This window comes from Pseudophryne corroboree (assembly GCF_028390025.1).
Source record: "Pseudophryne corroboree isolate aPseCor3 chromosome 3 unlocalized genomic scaffold, aPseCor3.hap2 SUPER_3_unloc_23, whole genome shotgun sequence".
NCBI lineage: Eukaryota > Metazoa > Chordata > Amphibia > Anura > Myobatrachidae > Pseudophryne > Pseudophryne corroboree.
This window is the reverse complement of record NW_026967512.1, coordinates 1,378,208-1,395,177: the sequence shown is the minus strand read 5'-3', so window position 1 is coordinate 1,395,177 and position 16,970 is coordinate 1,378,208. Positions and strand designations below refer to the sequence as shown.

The following is a 16,970-nucleotide window of genomic DNA, read 5'->3' as shown; positions in this document are numbered from 1 at the left end:
GTCACCTATACCCTGCTGCCCCGGCCTCCCATACCACACACTCCTGCTTCCCCGGCCTCCCATGCCCTGCTACCCCCTGCCTCCCATACCCCCTCTCCTGCTGCCCCCTGCCTGCCATACCCCCCTCCCCTACTGCCCCCTGCCTCCCATACCCCCTCGCCTGCCTCCCATACCCCCCTGCCCTGCTGCTCCCTGCCTGCCATATCCCCCTACCCTGCTTCCCCCTATACCCTGCTGCTCCCTGCCTCCCATAGCCCCTCCGCTGCTGCCCCCTATACCCCCCTGCCCTGCTGCCCCTGCCTCCCATACTCTCCTCTCCTGCTGCCCCGTCTCCCATACACCACTCTCCTGCTGCTCCTGTCTCCCTGCCTGCCTCCCATACCCCCTCCCCTGCTGCTCCCTGCCTCCCATACCACCCTGCTGCTCCCTGCCTCCCTTGTTGCCCCAGCCTCCCATACCTCCCTACCCTGCTGCCCTCTATACAACCTGCCCTGCTGCTCCCTGCCTGCCATACCTCCCTCCCCTGCTGCCCCCTATACAACCTGCCCTGCTGCTCCCTGCCTGTCATACCCCCTCCCCTGCTGCCCCCTATACCCTGCTGCCCCCGGCCTCCCATACCACACACTCCTGCTGCCCCCTGCCTCCTATACCCCCTCCCCTGCTGCCCCCTGCCTGCCATACCCCCCTGCCCTGCTGCCTCCCATACCCCCTTGCCTGCCTTCCATACCCCCCTGCCCTGCCTGCCTCCCATACCCCCCTGCCCTGCTGCCCCCTGCCTTCCATACCCCCCTCCCCTGCTGCTCCCTGCCTCCCATACCCCCCCTCCCCTGCTGCTCCCTGCTCCCATACCGCCCTGCCTGCCTCCCATACCCCTCTGCCCTGCTGCCCCCTGCCTCCCATACCCCCCTGCCCTGCCTGCCTCCCATACCCCCTTGCCCTGTTGCTCCCTGGCTGCCATACCCCCTCCTCTACTGCTCCCTGCCTTCCATACCCCCCTCCCCTGCTGCTCCCTGCCTGCCATATCCCCCTACCCTGCTTCCCCCTATACCCTGCTGCCCCCTGCCTCCCATAGCCCCTCCGCTGCTGCCCCCTATACCCCCCTGCCCTGCTGCCCCTGCCTCCCATACTCTCCTCTCCTGCTGCCCCGTCTCCCATACCCCACTCTCCTGCTGCTCCTGTCTCTCTGCCTGCCTCCCATACCCCCTCCCCTGCTGCTCCCTGCCTCCCATACCACCCTGCTGCTCCCTGCCTCCCTTGTTGCCCCAGCCTCCCATACCTCCCTACCCTGCTGCCCTCTATACAACCTGCCCTGCTGCTCCCTGCCTGCCATACCTCCCTCCCCTGTGCCCCCTATACAACCTGCCCTGCTGCTCCCTGCCTGTCATACCCCCTCCCCTGCTGCCCCCTATACCCTGCTGCCCCCGGCCTCCCATACCACACACTCCTGCTGCCCCCTGCCTCCTATACCCCCTCCCCTGCTGCCCCCTGCCTGCCATACCCCCCTGCCCTGCTGCCTCCCATACCCCCTTGCCTGCCTTCCATACCCCCCTGCCCTGCCTGCCTCCCATACCCCCCTGCCCTGCTGCCCCCTGCCTTCCATACCCCCCTCCCCTGCTGCTCCCTGCCTCCCATACCCCCCCTCCCCTGCTGCTCCCATACCGCCCTGCCTGCCTCCCATACCCCTCTGCCCTGCTGCCCCCTGCCTCCCATACCCCCTGCCCTGCCTGCCTCCCATACCCCTTGCCCTGCTGCTCCCTGCCTGCCATACCCCCTCCTCTGCTGCTCCCTGCCTTCCATACCCCCCTGCCCTGCTGCTCCCTGCCTGCCATACCCCCTCCCCTGCCTCCTATACCCCCTGCCCTGCTGCCCCCTATACCCCATGCCCTGCTGCCCCCTGCCTCCCATACCCCCCTCTCCTGCTGCCCCCTGCCTCCCATACCCCCTCTCCTGCTACCCCCTGCCTCCAATACCCCCCTCCCCTGCTGCCCCCTGCCTGCCTCCCATACCCCTCTGCCCCCTGCCTACCTCCCATACCCCCCTCTCCTGCCCTGCTGCTCCCTGCCTGCCATACCCCCCTCTCCTGCTGCCCCTGGCCTCCCATACCCCACTCCCCTGCTGCCCCCTGCCTTTCTGTTTGTCACCTGCTGTGGTAAAAGGGGCATATCGATGTCTGTGTGTGTAATTACCAATTACCAAAGATAAAAGTGACGTCACTGTGACGCTCCCAGAACTCCTCACCTCCCCAGTCATGTCCCTTTATTATTACTATAGATATAACTGATGTCACTGTGACTGCTGGGAATGGGACATTATACAGTAACACCAGGGGCTGTGTCTGGGTGATGACTGGAGAGGTGACTGCTGGGAATGGGGCATTATACAGTAACACCAGGGGATGTGTCTGGGTGATGACTGGAGAGGTGACTGCTGGGAATGGGACAGGGGATGTGTCTGGGTGATGACTGGAGAGGTGACTGCTGGGAATGGGGCATTATACAGTAACACCAGGGGATGTGTCTGGGTGATGACTGGAGAGGTGACTGCTGGGAATGGGACATTATACAGTAACACCAGGGGATGTGTCTGGGTGATGACTGGAGAGGTGACTGCTGGGAATGGGACATTATACAGTAACACCAGGGGATGTGCCTGGGTGATGACTGGAGAGGTGACTGCTGGGAATGAGACATTATACAGTTACACCAGGGGATGTGTCTGGGTGATGATTGGAGAGGACGTGTCTGGGTGATGACTGGAGAGGTGACTGCTGGGAATGGGACATTATACAGTAACACCAGGGAACGTGTCTGTGTGATGACTGGAGAGGTGACTGCTGGGAATGGGACATTATACAGTAACACCGGGGGATGTGTCTGGGTGATGACTGGAGAGGTGACTGCTGGGAATGGGGCATTATACAGTAACACCAGGGGATGTGTATGGGTGATGACTGGAGAGGTGACTGCTGGGAATGGGGCATTATACAGTAACACCAGGGGATGTGTCTGGGTGATGACTGGAGAGGTGACTGCTGGGAATGGGACATTATACAGTAACACCAGGGGATGTGTCTGGGTGATGACTGGAGAGGTGACTGCTGGGAATGGGACATTATACAGTAACACCAGGGGATGTGCCTGGGTGATGACTGGAGAGGTGACTGCTGGGAATGAGACATGATACAGTTACACCAGGGGATGTGTCTGGGTGATGATTGGAGAGGACGTGTCTGGGTGATGACTGGAGAGGTGACTGCTGGGAATGGGACATTATACAGTAACACCAGGGAACGTGTCTGTGTGATGACTGGAGAGGTGACTGCTGGGAATGGGACATTATACAGTAACACCGGGGGATGAGTCTGGGTGATGACTGGAGAGGTGACTGCTGGGAATGGGGCATTATACAGTAACACCAGGGGATGTGTATGGGTGATGACAGGAGAGGTGACTGCTGGGAATGGGACATTATACAGTAACACCAGGGGATGTGTCTGGGTGATGACTGGAGAGGTGACTGCTGGGAATGGGACATTATACAGTAACACCGGGGGATGTGTCTGGGTGATGACTGGAGAGGTGACTGCCGGGAATGGGGCATTATACAGTAACACCGGGGGATGTGTCTGGGTGATGACAGGAGAGGTGACTGCTGGGAATGGGACATTATACAGTAACACCAGGGGATGTGTCTGGGTGATGACTGGAGAGGTGACTGCTGGGAATGGGGCATTATACAGTAACACCAGGGGATGTGTCTGGGTGATGACTGGAGAGGTGACTGCTGGGAATGGGACATTATACAGTAACACCAGGGAACGTGTCTGTGTGATGACTGGAGAGGTGACTGCTGGGAATGGGACATTATACAGTAACACCGGGGGATGAGTCTGGGTGATGACTGGAGAGGTGACTGCTGGGAATGGGGCATTATACAGTAACACCAGGGGATGTGTATGGGTGATGACAGGAGAGGTGACTGCTGGGAATGGGACATTATACAGTAACACCAGGGGATGTGTCTGGGTGATGACTGGAGAGGTGACTGCTGGGAATGGGACATTATACAGTAACACCGGGGGATGTGTCTGGGTGATGACTGGAGAGGTGACTGCCGGGAATGGGGCATTATACAGTAACACCGGGGGATGTGTCTGGGTGATGACAGGAGAGGTGACTGCTGGGAATGGGACATTATACAGTAACACCAGGGGATGTGTCTGGGTGATGACTGGAGAAGTGACTGCTGGGAATGGGACATTATACAGTAACACCAGGGGACGTGTCTGGGTGATGACTGGAGAGGTGACTGCTGGGAATGGGACATTATACAGTAACACCAGGGGACGTGTCTGGGTGATGACTGGAGAGGTGACTGCTGGGAATGGGGCATTATACAGTAACACCAGGGGATGTGTCTGGGTGATGACTGGAGAGGTGACTGCTGGGAATGGGACATTATACAGTAACACCAGGGGATGTGTCTGGGTGATGGCTGGAGAGGTGACTGCTGGGAATGGGGCATTATACAGTAACACCAGGGGATGTGTCTGGGTGATGACTGGAGAGGTGACTGCTGGGAATGGGGCATTATACAGTAACACCAGGTGATGTGTCTAGGTGATGACTGGAGAGGTGACTGCTGGGAATGGGGCATTATACAGTAACACCGGGGGACGTGTCTGGGTGATGACTGGAGAGGTGACTGCTGGGAATGGGACATTATACAGTAACACCAGGGAATGTATCTGGGTGATGACTGGAGAGGTGACTGCTGGGAATGGGGCATTATACAGTAACACCAGGGGATGTGTCTGGGTGATGACTGGAGAGGTGACTGCTGAGAATGGGACATTATACAGTAACACCGGGGGATGTGTCTGGGTGATGACTGGAGAGGTGACTGCTGGGAATGGGACATTATACAGTAACACCGGGGGATGTGTCTGGGTGATGACTGGAGAGGTGACTGCTGGGAATGGGACATTATACAGTAACACCGGGGAATGTGTCTGGGTGATGACTGGAGAGGTGACTGCTGGGAATGGGACATTATACAGTAACACCGGGGGATGTGTCTGGGTGATGACTGGAGAGGTGACTGCTGGGAATGGGGCATTATACAATAACACCAGGGGATGTGTCTGGGTGATGACTGGAGAGGTGACTGCTGGGAATGCGACATTATACAGTAACACCAGGGAACGTGTCTGGGTGATGACTGGAGAGGTGACTGCTGGGAATGGGACATTATACAGTAACACCAGGGGATGTGTCTGGGTGATGACTGGAGAGGCGACTGCTGGGAATGGGACATTATACAGTAACACCAGGGGATGTGTCTGGGTGATGACTGGAGAGGTGACTGCTGGGAATGGGACATTATACAGTAACACCAGGGAACGTGTCTGGGTGATGACTGGAGAGGTGACTGCTGGGAATGGGGCATTATACAGTAACACCAGGGGATGAGTCTGGGTGATGACTGGAGGGGTGACTGCTGGGAATGGGGCATTATACAGTAACACCAGGGGATGTGTCTGGGTGATTACTGTATCACTGTGTGTGTCAGGTTCCTATAAGGTGTCAGGATGTCACTGTCTATGTCTCCATGCAGGAGGGGGAGTATATAGAGGAACACAGGGGTCTGTACAAGGATGTGATGATGGAGAATCACCGGCCCCTCACATCACTGGGTAAGAGGAGACTGTCATGTATTGTACAGGGGAGAGCAGGTATGGGGGCCCCTATATACACACATTATCTGATAATCACATATATACACTGTACTCAGTCACTGTGTGTCTCCCACAGATGGGCCCAGTAACAGAGATACCCCAGAGAGATGTCCCCGTCCTCTGTATTCCCAGGACTGTACAGAGGAGTATCACAGGATCCCACAGGAGGATCAGGTAGGTGGGATTTAGGGTCTACCCAATATACCAAAGTGACTGTCACTATATGATCTGTAGAGGAGCTGTGTCTTATACACTGATATTATACTGTTTCACCTCAGTTTAATTAGATTGTATGCAAATGTCATTATAGTGTTTTTTTTTTTTTTTTCCTGCTGCAGGGTACACTGGGTTACACAGGGAATAACATCGGGGTGTAGAGTAGGATCTTGATCCGAGGCACCAACAGGCTAAAAGCTGTGACTGTTCCCAGAATGCATAGCGCCGCCTCCTCTATAGCCCCGCCTCTGTGCACAGGAGCTCAGTTTTGTAGTTGGTGCCATGCAGTGCAGGCATACAACAGGGGGGCTGCTCCCTCCCTCAGAAGAGCTTTTTCAAGTGAAAAATGAAGACTTCAAAAGCTGCAGCAGAGACAGAGTGTCAGATGTCCGTTAGACATCTGCTGCCGCTCCATCACCTCCCCCAGCGGCGCTGTACACTCCCGCGCTCTGGTTCCCGGGTATCTACAGCGGAGGCTCCGGCTTCCTCCAGTCAGTCACACACCCCGCTGCAGCTCTCCAGGATCGCATGGCCGCACTCAGGGAGGAGGTAAGAGGGTCCCCCAGGCAGGACCCGCTGGAAACCGCGATCCAGCGTGGGAGGCGGGCCGCGCGTGCTGGCGTGGACACTGGGTGGGGTTTGTTTTATCAACAGTGCCTAGGTCGACAATGTTTAGGTCGACCACTATAGGTCGACAGTCACTAGGTCGACATGGATGGAAGGTCGACAGGGTTTCTAGGTCGACAGGTCTAAAGGTCAACATGAGGATTTTTTTATTTTTTTTGGTGTCGTTTTCTTCGTAAAGTGACCGGGATCCCAAATTAGCGCACCGCGTCCCCTCGCATGGTGCCTTCGCTCCGCTACCGCTTCGCTCGGCACACTTTACCGTTCCAATCGTAGTCCACATGGATCGTTAAGTATGAAAAAATTAAAAAAATAAAATAAATTTAAAAAACTCATGTCGACCTTTAGACCTGTCGACCTAGCACATGTCGACCTAGAAACCCTGTCGACATTCCATCCATGTCGACCTAGTGACTGTCGACCTATAGTGGTCGACCTAAACATTGTCGACCTAGGCACTGTCGATCTTCAGACCGGATCCCGTGGACACTGTGGTAGTACAGGGACCCCACTAGACCACCAGGGCAAGGGCACAGGTCGGTTTTACTAAAAACTGTTTGCTACATGTCCCGCAGTACCCGGTGGTGAAGTCCTGACCTGTAGCCCCTCCCCCAGCCCCAGGGCGCCATTTAGAGTGAATGTTCCCGCCCTGGCGCTGCATTCCCTCTCCCTCTCTTTCCCCCTCTCTCTCGCTCTCCCCCCCTCTCTCTCGCTCTCCCCCCCCTCTCTCTCGCTCTCCCCCCCCTCTCTCTCGCTCCCCCCCCCCTCTCTCTCTCTCGCTCTCCCCCTCCCCCCCTCTCCCCCCCCCCCTCTCTCTCTCTCTCTCCCCCTCCCCCCCCTCTCTCTCTCCCTCTCTCTCTCTCTCTCTCTCTCTCCTCCTCTCTCTCTCCCCCTCTCTCTCTTTCCTCCTCTCCCTCTCTTTCCCACTCTCTCTTTCTCTCCCTCTCTCTCTCTCTCTGCCTGTCAGCATTTGGGCACCATTTCTAGCAAGCTGAGCTGATCCTGGGACTGTTTGGGTAAATCCTCCTCTGTAAAGCCGCCTGCATGTCAGCGCTGGGCATTTTACAGGACACATAAGTGATCTACAGGGTGTGTACACACGGTGAGATTTTTTTCTTACGATTCTGACTAATATATATATATATATATATATATATATATATTAGTCAGAATCGTAAGAAAAGTTAGTGCAGATCGCAAGGTGACGATCCCGATGCGCGGTCGGCATCGAAAGAAAAGAGAGACTGTGCATAGAAGAGAGAATCAAAATTGACATTTAGCCAAAATCGCACATAGGCCCTCATTCCGAGTTGTTCGCTTGCTAGCTGCTTTTAGCAGCATTGCACACGCTAGGCCGCCGCCCTCTGGGAGTGTATCTTAGCTTAGCAGAATTGCGAACGAAATATTCGCAAAATTGCGAATTGAAATTTCTTAGCAGTTTCTGAGTAGCGCGACACTTACTCTGCCACTGCGATCAGTTCAGTCAGTTTCGTTCCTGGTTTGACGTCACAAACACACCCAGCGTTCGCCCAGCCACTCCCCCATTTCTTCAGCCACTCCCGCGTTTTTCCCAGAAACGGCAGCGTTTTTTCACACACACCCATAAAACGGCCAGTTTCTGCCCAGAAACACCCACTTCCTGTCAATCACACTCCGATCACCAGAACGAAGGAAAATCCTCGTAATGCCGTGAGTAAAATACCAAACTTATTAGCAAATTTACTTGGCGCAGACGCACTGCAAACATTGCGCATTAGCGACTAATCGCTCCGTTGCAAAAAAAAATAACGAGCGAACAACTTTGAATGAGGGCCATAGCCAGTATTGCAGGCACACTCATTATGTGCTTGCGATACTGACTATGTGCCGACCCGTCCCCTGTCGCACAGTGAGAATCGGGCATAGCCCGAATCTCACCATGTGTACACACCCTTAGTTAAGAAAGAGTGCATTTAGTTGTTGTTATATAGTACAAGTACCCTGTGATATACATCCAGGGGGTAATTCCAAGTTGATCGCAGCAGGAATTTAGTTAGCAATTGGGCAAAACCATGTGCACTGCAGGGGAGGCAGATTTAACATGTGCAGAGAGAGTTAGATTTGGGTGGGTTATTTTGTTTCTGTGCAGGGTAAATACTGGCTGCTTTATTTTTACACTGCAAATTAGATTGCAGATTGAACACACCCCACCCAAATCTAACTCTCTCTGCACATGTTAAATCTGCCTCCCCTGCAGTGCACATGGTTTTGCCCAATTGCTAACTAAATTCCTGCTGCGATCAACTTGGAATTACCCCCCCCCCAGTCTTTACTGTGCATTGTTATATCTATTGAGTGTATAGCTATACTTAGTGTTGCTTTGTATTGCTAGTCCAGTGCAGTTTTATTGCATGTTATAATTTCTGCATTGTACAATGTGACTCTGTGTGTGCATATAGCTGCTGTGTGATCTCTACTCTGTGTATCTCACTCCTACTGCTATCCATATATTCTGTACCCTGAGGGGGCGAAGTGCGTCAGGGTTATTGTTTAATATAGGCAGTTCACAGGATATGCTTATTGTGTATTTTTCTCTGTGATTTTTATTCACCATATATATCTTGAATCCCATGGTTGTGCTGGTACACTGCACAGGGGGTTCTTGTCAGGTATTGTGCTTCTGATATTGTACTGTGTTGCCTTGCATTGAGCTTTCAGATATGTCAGCTACAGAGGGCAATGGTGCTTGGGCTTATCCCACAGTGCGTGGTGGCGACGCTGCAGACACGTTAGAGGAAAACATAGCAGCAGAGGGTTCAGGTTCTGGGGGACCGTAGCAACGGGGGTTCAAAATGACCCACCTTGGGCTACTTTCTCCACGTTATTAAGTACGCTGGTAACTAAATTTACGCCACCTATGGGACCTCATGTGACGGTACAACTGCTTATGGTCCCTGCGGTTAATCCGCCATGGGCAGATCACCTGTCCACTCAGTTATAGCAATTGAACCAATCACTGACTAAACAGAAATGTAATCCTCGCCCGCCTAAGACCAAGGGGTCCTCTAAGTGAGCCATTACTTCCTCACAATCCACCCACGTCCCAGACACCTCGTCTGATGAGGATGGCGTCTATACTGACCCCACAGACACTGATCCAGATACTTCTGATGGGGAATCTGTCTCACAGGTGGATGTTCCTGACTTATTGGAGGCTATCAGGCTCATTCTTCAAATTACTGATGACCCAGAGCCTGACGCTGCCCCTAAGAAACCGGACAGATTTAAACATCAGAAAGTCGTTAAACAAGTTTTACCCCATTCTGACCATTTAGTTAACATACATCAGGAATCCTGTGAAAATCCAGGAAAGAAATTCACGCCTCACAAGGAGATGCTGGTTCGCTATCCCCTCGCTGCGGAGCTAAGTAAGAATTGGGAAACACCCCCGCCGGTGGATTCGCATCTGGCTCGGCTGTTGGTATCCTCAGCTCTGCCTGTGACTACCGTAACATCTCTGGAAGAACCGACGGATAAGCGTGTGGAGGGTTGTTTAAAGACGATTTACACCCTAGCACAGAGGTGGGGAACCTTCGGCCATCCAGCTGCTGTTGAACTACACATCCCAGCATACCCTGCTACAGTTTTGCTATTTGGCCATGCTAAAACTATTGCAAGGCATGCTGGGTTGTGTAGTTCAACAACAGCTGGAGGGCCAAAGGTTCCCCATTCCTGCCCTAGCAGGAACTGTGTATCGGCCCACTCTTGCAGCGACATGGGCTGGAGAGGCTATTGAAGCGTGGGCTCAGGAGGTGGATGCGGAGCTGCCTTCCAACTTTTCTGATAATGCTAGACAATGTCTATTGTATGTTGTCACAGCTTCTTATTACATTAAGTGGGCGGCTTCTGATGCTGGTATTCTGGCGGCCAAGGCTTCTACTACGTCCATTTTGGCTCACCGAATTATTTGATTACGATCCTGGTCTGTGGATCTGGATTCTAAGAAAACCCTGGATGTGCTCCCTTTTAAGGGACCTCAACAAGATAGTGGCTGACTTAGCTTCTGCTAAAACAGCATGTCTACCTAGTACTGCTCCATTGGTACCGAAGGCTAAGAGTACTTCCTTTCGTCCTTCAGGGAAAGCAAAAGGTCAGGCATACTCGAAACGGGCTCGCACTTCCAAACCCACTAAGCCCAAACCTTAATGGGCCTGGGCTGCCCGTCAGCCTGCTTCCAAAACTGACAAGCCAGCTGCATGACGAGGTGGGCCACCCCCTGGGGGATCCCAGAGTGGGGGGCCGACTTCTAGGGTTTACCCAGGAATGGTTGAAGACCACTTTTGTTGCCTTGATACAGGAAGTCGTCACTCGAGGTTACGCCGTATACCTTCAAAAGTCGTCCCCCTCATCTATTTTGCCTGACAGACGTACCTTCGGATAAGGTGAAGGCAAAAACTCTTCTTTCGGTGGTACAGTCCCTCCTGGACAGGTGCCTCTGGTTCAGAGAGGCAAGGGGTACTATTCACCGTTGTTCCTAGTCCCGAAACTGAATGGGTCCTCTCGGCCCATTCTCAACATCAAGTCCTTAAACAAATATGTGAGAGTCTCCAAGTTTTGTATGGAAACTCTCCGCTCTATTGTTCTGGCCTTGGAGCCCGGGGATTATATGGTCTCCCTGGACATAAAGGATGCTTACCTGCATATTCCTATCGCAATGTCGCATCAGCAGTACCTGAGGTTTGCTGTTGGCAACCTCCATTACCAATTTTGGGCGTTACCTTTTGGTTTGACCACGGCCCCGCGAGTCTTCACCAAGGTCATAGTGGTAATGACGGCTGTACTCCGCCGTCAAGGGGTCAGGATCCTACCGTATCTGGTCAACTTGTTGATCCTGGCGAATTCCCCAGAAATTCTCCTACGCCACATAGATATGACGCTACAGTTTCTGCAAGCCCACAGGTGGCTTATCAACTGGAAGAAATCTTCCCTGGTCCCTGCTCAGAGCATGGTGCACCTGGGGGCGTTGATGGACACTCACAACCAGCGGTTGTTCTTGTCTCAGGAGAATGTTCTGAAGCTTCAAGACAGGATTCAATGCTTTCTATCTCGTCCGCAAGTGTCGATACATTCGGCGATGCAAGTGCTAGGTCTCATGGTGTCTGCATTCGACATGGTGGAGTACGCTCAATTCCATTTCCGCCCCCTACAGAAATTGATACTTGCCAAGTGGGATGGCCTGCCTCACCGGATCAGGTCTCATATGATCTCCTTGACTCCGGAGGTCCGTCTGTCACTAAGCTGGTGGCTGCAGGACCATCGATTGAGCAGGTGTTGTCCCTTCTGGATCTCCTACTGGGTCCTTCTGACGATGGATGCCAGTCTGAGAGGTTGGGGCGTGGTGTTGGAGCAACACTTCCTTCGGCTTCGGTGAACCAAGGAGGAGTCTCTCCTCCCGATAAACATTCTGGAACTGCAGGCGGTGTTCAATGCACTGAACTTGACCCAGCAGTTGATACAGAACTGACCTATTCAAGTACAGTCTGACAATGCCACCACGGTGGCGTACATAAATCGTCATGGTGGCACTCCAAGTCGCATGGCAATGAGGGAAGTATCAATGATTCTTCAGTGGGCGGAACGCCATCTGCCAGGTATATTGGCAATGTTCATTCAGGGGGTCCTAAACTGGGAAGCGGACTTCCTCAGTCATCAAGATGTACACGCCGGAGAGTGGAGCCTCCATCCAAAAGTATTTCAACTCCTCGTGGACAAATGGTGCCTCCCAGATGTGGACCTGATGGCGTCTTGACACAATCACAATTTTCTGGTCTTCGGGACAAGGGATACTCAAGCAGCACTCGTGGACGCATTGGCAGTTCCATGAAACTTTCAGCTGCCATACGTGTTCCCTCCGTTGTCACTCCTGCCCAGAGTAATAAGGAAGTTCAAGCAAGAAGGAGGAATCCTACTTCTGATCACTCCAGCGTGGTCCAGATGGCATTGGTTCTCAGACCTTCAGGGTCTATTGATAGAGCGTCCTCTTCTACTTCCGCAGCGCCCAGATCTGCTCGTTCAGGGCCCCTGTGTATATCAGGATTTGGCCCGGTTAGCTTTGACGGCGTGGCACTTGGAGCTTCCATTCGAAGGCCAAAGGATTTTCTTAGGCGGTCATTCAAACCATGTTGATGGCCTGGAAACCGGCTTCTGCTCTGGTTTATCATAGGGTCTGGAATTCTTACTTTGCTTGGTGCACCACTAACAATCATGATGCTTACAAATTTAGTACGGCCAAACTTTTGGCCTTTCTGCAACAGGGCTTGGACTTTGGCCTTCGTCTGGCCTCCATCAAGGTTCATATTTCTGCCTTGTCGGTTTGGTTGCAGAGGAAAATTGCGACTCTACCTGATCATACATTCACTCAGGGTCTGTTGCAAATTCAACCTCCTTACGTTCCGCCTGTGGCTCCTTGGGACTTGGTGGTTCTGGAGGCGTTAGAAGGGTCTCCGTTTGAGCCTCTTGAATCTGCAGACCTTTAGTGGCTTTCTCTTAAGGTATTGTTTTTGCTGGCAATTGCCTCTGCTAGACGGGTGTCGGATTTGGGTGCCTTGTCTTGTAGGTCCCCATATCTGATTTTTCACCGTGAACGGGCGGTTCTTAGAACACGTCCCGGGTACCTACCTAAGGTGGTGTCTTCGTTCCACCTTAATCAGGAGATTGTGGTTCCGGCCTTTGCCTCTCCTGAATTGTCTTCCAAAGAGCGGTCTTTGGATGTGGTACGTATCTATGTGAAGAGACCTGCCTCCATTCGGAAGTCTGATTCTCTCTTTGTACTGTTTGGTTTTCACAAATGTGGCTGTCCTGCTCACAAGCGGACCTTGGCCAGATGGATTAGAATGGTGATTGCAAATGCTTATGTACAGGCTGGTCGTCCAGCTCCTGCGACTATCGCCCATTCTACTCGGCCTGTTGGACCTTCTTGGGCGGCCCGCCGTGGTGCGACACTTGAACAATTGTGCAAGGTGGCTACTTGGTCCTCAGTGAACTCGTTCATAAGGTTATATGCCTTTGATACTAACACCTCCCTGGATGCTTCCTTTGGACGTCGGGTTCTTGTGCCCACTACAGTGCATCCCCTCCCATGAGGAACTGCTTTAGGACATCCCCGATGTTACTCCCGGTGGAATCCAGTATACCCCGCAGCAGAAAACGAGATTTATGGTAAGAACTTACAGTTGTTAAATCTTTCTGCAAGGTACACTGGGTTCTACAGGGCACCCACCCTGACGCACTTGGCTTCTTTGTGTTGGTATGAATGTGAAAATGTGGTGTATGTGGCTACTAATGATTGTCATCTCTTTTACCTGCTACTGCATTGGACTGGTTAACAAAAACTTAACTCCTGTGCACGGAGGCGGGGTTATAGAGGAGGCGGCGCTATGCATTCTGGGAACAGTCAAAGCTTTTAGCCTGTTGGTGGCTCGGATCAAGATCCTACTCTACGCCCCGATGTTATTCCCTGTGGAACCCAGTGTACCTCGCAGAAAGATTTAACAACAGTAAAATCTTGTTATTTTGCTTTTTTTAGGTAGAACGTCTGTCTGATATTAAAACAGAAGATATAGAGGAAGAAGAAGAGACGTATGTGACTGATATAAAGGCAGAATATCTAGAGGGAGAAGAAGAGACGTATGTGACTGATATAAAGGCAGAAGATCTAGAGGGAGAAGAGACATATGTGTCTGATATAAAGGCAGAAGATATAGAGGTAGAAGAAGAGACGTATGTGACTGATATAAAAGCAGAAGATATAGAGAGAGAAGAAGAGACGTATGTGACTGATATAAAGGTAGAAGATACAGAGGAAGAAGAAGAGACGTATGTGACTGATATAAAGGCAGAAGATCTAGAGGGAGAAGAAGAGACATATGTGTCTGATATAAAGGCAGAAGATATAGAGGTAGAAGAAGAGACGTATGTGACTGATATAAAGGCAGAAGATATGGAGGGAGAAGAAGAGACGTATGTGACTGATATAAAGGCAGAAGATCTAGAGGGAGAAGAAGAGACATATGTGTCTGATATTAAAACAGAAGATACAGAGGAAGAAGAAGAGACGTATGTGACTGATATAAAGGCAGAAGATCTAGAGGGAGAAGAAGAGACATATGTGTCTGATATAAAGGCAGAAGATATGGAGGGAGAAGAAGAGACGTATGTGACTGTTATAAAGGCAGAAGATATAGAGGAAGAAGAAGAGACGTATGTGACTGATATAAAGGCAGAAGATCTAGAAGGAGAAGAAGAGACATATGTGTCTGATATAAAGGCAGAAGATATAGAGGTAGAAGAAGAGACGTATGTGACTGATATAAAGGTAGAAGATATAGAGGTAGAAGAAGAGACATATGTGTCTGATATAAAGGCAGAAGATATAGAGGTAGAAGAAGAGACATATGTGACTGATATAAAAGCAGAAGATATAGAGAGAGAAGAAGAGACGTATGTGACTGATATAAAGGTAGAAGATACAGAGGAAGAAGAAGATACGTATGTGACTGATATAAAGGCAGAAGATATAGAGGGAGAAGAAGAGACGTATGTGAGGGGTGATCAGCAGTGTAAGGAGGGGGAGATCCCTACAGATATCAGCACAGGTGAGTAATAATCACATATTCTCCTTCCTCAGTCACTACAGCAATCTCTTATCCTCTGTCAGTACAAACTAAGGTAGAATGTATTTTCCCAGTGGAGGAGTCAGGAGGCATCAGCCCCTATTATACTCCTGCTCTCCCCCCTCACATCGTGTCACTGTGTGTTACCAGGTCAGAGATCTGACCAGTCTCCTCCCCACACTCTCTGGTGTATCGCATACATCCGGAGCCATCAGCCCCTATTATACTCCTGCTCTCCCCCTCACATCATGTCACTGTGTGTTACCAGCCCAGAGATCTGACCAGTCTCCTCCCCACACTCTCTGGTGTATCTCATACATCAGGAACCATCAGCCCCTATTATACTCCTGCTCTCCCCCTCACATCATGTCACTGTGTGTTACCAGCCTAGAGATCTGACCAGTCTCCTCCCCACACTCTCTGGTGTATCTCGTACATCAGGAGGCATCAGCCCCTATTATACTCCTGCTCTCCTCCTCACATCATGTCACTGTGTGTTACCAGGCCAGAGATCTGACCAGTCTTCTCCCCACACTCTCTGGTGTATCTCATACATCAGGAGCTATCAGCCCCTATTATACTCCTGCTCCCCCCTCACATCATGTCACTGCGTGTTACCAGCCCAGAGATCTGACCAGTCTCCTCCCCACACTCTCTGGTGTATCTCATACATCAGGAGCCATCAGCCCCTATTATACTCCTGCTCTCCCCCTCACATCATGTCACTGTGTTACCAGCCCAGGGATCTGACCAGTCTCCTCCCCACACTCTCTGGTGTATCTCATACATCAGGAAACAACAGCCCCTATTATACTCCTGCTCTCCCCCTCACATCATGTCACTGTGTGTTACCAGCCCAGAGATCTGACCAGTCTCCTCCCCACACTCTCTGGTGTGTATCATACATCAGGAGCCATCAGCCTCTATTATACTCCTGCTCTCCCCCTCACATCATGTCACTGTGTTACCAGCATAGAGATCTGACCAGTCTCCTCCCACACTCTCTGGTGTATCTCATACATCAGGAGACATCAGCCCTTATTATACTCCTGCTCTCCCCCTCACATCATGTCACTGTGTGTTACCAGCCCAGAGATCTGACCAGTCTCCTCCCCACACTCTCTGGTGTGTATCATACATCAGGAGCCATCAGCCCCTATTATACTCCTGCTCTCCCCCTCACATCATGTCACTGTGTTACCAGCATAGAGATCTGACCAGTCTCCTCCCACACTCTCTGGTGTATCTCATACATCAGGAGACATCAGCCCTTATTATACTCCTGCTCTCCCCTTCACATCATGTCACTGTGTTACTAGCCCAGAGATCTGACCAGTCTCCTCCTCACACTCTCTGGTGTATCTCATACATCAGGGGACCTCAGCCCCTATTATACTCCTGCTCTCCCCCTCACATCATGTCACTGTGTGTTACCAGCCCAGAGATCTGACCAGTCTCCTCCCCACACTCTCTGGTGTATCTCATACATCAGGAGCCATCAGCCCCTATTATACTCCTGCTCTCCTCCTCACATCGTGTCACTGTGTGTTATCAGCCCAGAGATCTGACCAGTCTCCTCCCCACTCTCTCCGGTGTATCTCATACATCAGGAGACATCAGCCCCTATTATACTCCTGCTCTCCCCCTCACATCATGTCACTGTGTTACCAGCATAGAGATCTGACCAGTCTCCTCCTCACACTCTCTGGTGTATCTCATACATCAGGAGACATCAGCCCTTA

The 16,970-nt window shown here is 51.9% G+C and overlaps 2 protein-coding genes across 2 annotated transcripts in view; one reads left to right on the top strand and one right to left on the bottom strand.

The window, feature by feature from the left end:
• Positions 1-16,970, bottom strand: part of LOC134983761 (zinc finger protein 585A-like) — a 116,821-nt gene that overhangs the window by 14,846 nt on the left and 85,005 nt on the right. The window lies entirely within an intron of this gene.
• Positions 1-16,970, top strand: part of LOC134983757 (zinc finger protein 585A-like) — a 73,964-nt gene that overhangs the window by 1,229 nt on the left and 55,765 nt on the right. The window contains exons 2-4 of the mRNA XM_063949398.1: positions 5,617-5,695; positions 5,814-5,915; positions 14,146-15,210. Of these exons, the coding sequence (XP_063805468.1) occupies positions 5,662-5,695; positions 5,814-5,915; positions 14,146-15,210 (1,201 nt within the window). The 5' untranslated portion in view covers positions 5,617-5,661. The remainder of the gene's footprint in view (positions 1-5,616; positions 5,696-5,813; positions 5,916-14,145; positions 15,211-16,970) is intronic.